The 4,176-nt window shown below is 34.7% G+C and overlaps 1 protein-coding gene across 1 annotated transcript; it reads right to left on the bottom strand.

Annotated features, from left to right (window-relative positions):
- Window positions 1-2,205: 2,205 nt before the first annotated feature.
- Window positions 2,206-3,941, bottom strand: LOC116210147 (protein LIFEGUARD 2). Its single transcript, XM_031543967.1, has 4 exons — window positions 3,520-3,941; window positions 3,307-3,420; window positions 2,866-3,023; window positions 2,206-2,754 (listed from the first exon to the last, which is right to left on the bottom strand). The coding sequence occupies exons 1-4, from the start codon at window positions 3,773-3,775 to the stop codon at window positions 2,548-2,550; spliced, it is 735 nt and encodes a 244-aa protein (XP_031399827.1). The 5' UTR covers window positions 3,776-3,941; the 3' UTR covers window positions 2,206-2,547.
- Between the last annotated feature and the right edge of the window lie 235 nt (window positions 3,942-4,176).

The raw sequence follows: 4,176 nt of genomic DNA, 5'->3' as shown, positions 1-4,176 counted from the left end.
TTTTCTTTATAATATCAATAGCATCTAATTTATAATTAAACCCGTGGTCTGACCCATCGAACATAGGCTTGACCAAAAAAACTCTGAACCCAAGCTTCGACCGATTCAACATCTAGTCTTATATTCTAAAAGCACTACCTATGATACACGACACAAGCCTATACTTTAGCTCTGAATACTAAGCTTGTGTTTCGTTTTCGAGTTGGATAATGATCCTTGATTTTGTGCAATGATTGCGAATATTGACAAAAATATTGATGTGTGAGAATATATATGTATATGTATATATAAATGTGAAAGTAGATGAAAAATTTATTATTAAAAAAATTATTATGCATATATAGATGTGAAATTAGTTAGAAAATTTATTATTAAAAAATTAAATATAAAATTATTAAAAAATGAGTAAGAGAATTTATTATTAAATTAGCGAAAAAGGTAAAAAATAAATGATTGTATTGAATTTATGAATAATAGAGTTGAGTTGGGTTGAGTAAGATATTTTACTCAAAAACCAAACGAAGCCTAACTGAGCTACCACCACATTAGTATCGATTGTTCATATTAAAATACTAACCCAATTTAATAACTCGGATGAAAGAAATTTGGGAAACACTATGGTATAATCGAATGCATAGTGCAATCAAAATAAATTAGTACAATTTATTAAATTAATTGAATTTTCAATAAATTTATTAAAAAGAGAAAATAAGTTCCACCCAAAAAGAAAAAACAAAAAGTAAACCGCACAATTTTAAAACAATTAACACACATTTCGTAATAAATCTTTTAATAAAATATTCAGGGCTTGTTTACTTTTAAGAATTGATTCTCACTTTTCATCTCTACTTTTTATTTTATTTTCTAAATTTATTTCTCCACAGAAAATTATAGAAATATGAATGTTAAAGTTAGTATAATATAATTCGTAGTAAATCAAACACTAGTTTAGTATTGAGTCCTAAATTTGGTAGAAATAAATGATGACTAACAAACAAAAAAGGAAAGTCAAATTAAAATTTGGAATTAGAAAGAATGGAATAAGGTAAAATTGGAGAACCAAAAAGAGAATATTTCTAATCTCTTACATAGTCGAAAAAATTTCTTAAAAAATCATTTCATTTTTATATAAGTAAACATATTTTACAATTCTCTACTATTAAGAAATTTTTCCTGAAAAATGCTTCAAAAGTAACTGGCTTTTAATTTTTATATGATCTTATTAATTTACTTAGTGCAGTGCAACCAAATTTATAAAATTCCCCAGGAGATTCATTGCTTGTTTGTTTTCAGGAAATATTTTTAACTTTAACTCTATTTCACTTATCTTCAATTCAACAATACAATCATTCATTTCTCTCAACTATTAATTATTTTTTTCACAATTCAACAACACAATTATTACTCTCTCAATTATTGATTACTTTTTCTAAAATTTAATGACACAAGTCATACAATCATTACTTTCTCTCAACTATTCATTAATTTTTTACATTTTTTTTCATAATTCAACAACATAATCATTAAAAAACAATTAAAATCAAAATTCAATTCTCAAACCAAACGCAGCATCAGGTTTCAACCCCATATATACGTGTATGTATATATATATACACAAATGGATTGCCCCTGCAATTTATGGAAAAATTAACAAATAAAATCATTCACAATATATATATATATATGATCAAAAATATATTACTTACTTCATAGTTAAATTCTACTTCAATTTGATTATAAAGTATGTGTAAAATTTGACAATTCAATATCCACCAACCATTATTATGCTATTACATTGATAAATTTTATCCATAATATTGTTAACTCATTCAAATTTCATAAATAACAATCCCTATTTAAATACTTTCTAAATTAAACTTTAAAATTAAATTAAGAATAGTTACATTACACTATATTTTATTTTATTATATTATTATTTAATAATATTTTATATTATTATTACTTACTTCACAATTTGAGTAATTTTTATATTTACATTAATTTATCCGTTTTTTTTAAAGAAAAGAAAAACTTGAAAGCATGAAAAGCAAATATACCCTCTATTAGAACTTTCAAAGTGCTTCCCATATATATATATATATATATATATATATATGTATGCATGCATAGCGGGACGGATATCTTTCTCGGTAGATATAGCACAACGGACATGAGTTTTGAGACGTGTCAAAATACCTTACTATATGTGGTAAAAAACGAATTAATTCATCGTTTTTGCTTTTCCATTATCTATATAAGGCAGGCCATTAAGCCTTCAGACATACTTTTTATCAGTGGCGAGTGCTTCATGTAAGATGCAAGACGATCGCAATGCTTGGGACATAGAAACTGCATTCCGATATACCTGTCAGTAACTTGCCAATCTGCACCATGCACCGGCATCCAGCTACTTTTCCGCAATGACAAGCGCAATTAATGGAAATACCATTCAATTCAAATCGCTAGCTATTGTGTCATTAGTATGACATTTAATCTTATGCAAGTTTCACATATATATGCAAAACATTGCCAAGACTGCATATCTTCTCAGCTCTCAGCAACTCTGAAGATTGTCAGCACAGCCAGGAAGAGGTTGATAATATCAATGTATAAAGCGACGGCCGCCCATATGTACTCATCGTATGTGAAGCGCTTGATGAGATTGTCCGTGTCATATATTATGTAGCCACAGAAGATAATCGATGCCAGCACCCCATAGATCATTAGTGAGATCCTGCCCAGAGGGAAAAGAATCTGCAGCCACCCAACCGCAGCAACAGGCATCTCAGAGTAAGATTAGAATCGCTACTAGTATAAAGGAACATACTGGGCCTGGCATGCTCAGATAGGTATTAGATATGGTACCTGTATAAAGGCAAAGACGAGGAGCACGATGATGGCACCGAATAAGAAGGGACCCAGGAAGCTGAAATCGTGGCCTCTCTTCGCTGCCCAGAATGTGTAGAGCGTGAGGCTCACCACCACGACGGCCGTCAGGATAACAGATTCCAATATGATTCTACCTGCCATGGATCATTCCCGAGGGTGAACATGAACCAATAACATCCGAATCATAAAAAAGAGATCTTGGAAAGGCAGCTGGGCTGCCTAACCGAATATTGCCATCGGAGCACACTGGTGGCAGAACATGGTGATGTCCATTAACTAAATGATATCACTCGACCCGCAGAAATTGAAATTCGCTAAAGATGGCACGATGGACATTTAGAAAGAAAGGATCATAGCAACAGAATGACGACTAGAGAGCATGCCCATGGATATTTAGAAAGAAAGGATATATCATACCGGCGGTGAAGGCACAAGTCAATCCCACGGCAAACGCAAGGCAAGTCGTGAAGATGCTGAGCAGAAGGTAGTTCACCGGGTGCTTCTGGTGATAGTAATACAATGGCAACAGCACTGCCAAAGTCCGAACCGACCAATTTCAGCACGATATAAAACTAACACAATAAATTGATCACAATCACATCTATATATCGCAAGGCGCAGTCTACATACCGAGGAGTGGCAAGATGATGATGAGGATGTAGAGGGCGAGGCCAGCGCCAGTGGTGACGAAGAACCGGGCAATGGGATGGACGAAGACGACGACGGAGGCGACAGCAACCGTGAGGAGGAGCTGGAGGGTGAGGATGGAGTATATCTTCCTGATGAAGGCCCACCGGAGCTCGGGACTCTCCACCATCGTTGGATAAAGCGGTGTCTCTCCCCCACCCTCCAAGTCGGTCTTCGGCCTATACACCGGCGTCCACATGGTTCGAGCCCGAGACAGGGTGAAGAACAAGCAAGTTCCTTCTACGCTAGTGTTTGCTTGCCCTGCTACTGCTAGTGTTGGTGCTTCTTTCTTCTTGGTTGCTTTGACTGGTGGGGTTTGGGAATACCCGACGAGGGGTTTTAAGGATGTTTGCGACTTACGAGTCTGACGGTGGGGACAGAAGACGAGGGAGAGATTGAGAACGTTCGAGAGGAATTGGGTTCCTTTGCAGTTTCACTGTGGAGGAAGAAGTTACTAGGACACTCTCGGCATCGAGTGGCTGACACGTGGCGGAATGTGGGGTTCTTCTCTAGATGTTTCTTCTTGGGTTGGGAAGAGGATTCTTCCTTGGTGGAGCAGCTAGGAAAAATTCTTAAATGAATGTCATGTATATTTTAAAT

The sequence above is a fragment of the Punica granatum genome, chromosome 6, assembly GCF_007655135.1.
Source record: "Punica granatum isolate Tunisia-2019 chromosome 6, ASM765513v2, whole genome shotgun sequence".
NCBI lineage: Eukaryota > Viridiplantae > Streptophyta > Magnoliopsida > Myrtales > Lythraceae > Punica > Punica granatum.
Note: the sequence above shows the minus strand (reverse complement) of the source record. Positions and strands in the feature narration are given on the sequence as shown.

What these genes read in the sequence shown, in the direction of transcription:
- LOC116210147 (XM_031543967.1), bottom strand. Translation starts at nt 3,775, where the DNA reads ATGTGGACGCCGGTGTATAGGCCGAAGACCGACTTGGAGGGTGGGGGA. An exon ending in CATCATCTTGCCACTCCTCG is followed by an intron (nt 3,421 to 3,519) that starts GTATGTAGACTG and finishes GGACTTTGGCAG; the next exon opens with TGCTGTTGCCATTGTATTAC. An exon ending in TCGTCTTTGCCTTTATACAG is followed by an intron (nt 2,755 to 2,865) that starts GTACCATATCTA and finishes GGGTGGCTGCAG; the next exon opens with ATTCTTTTCCCTCTGGGCAG.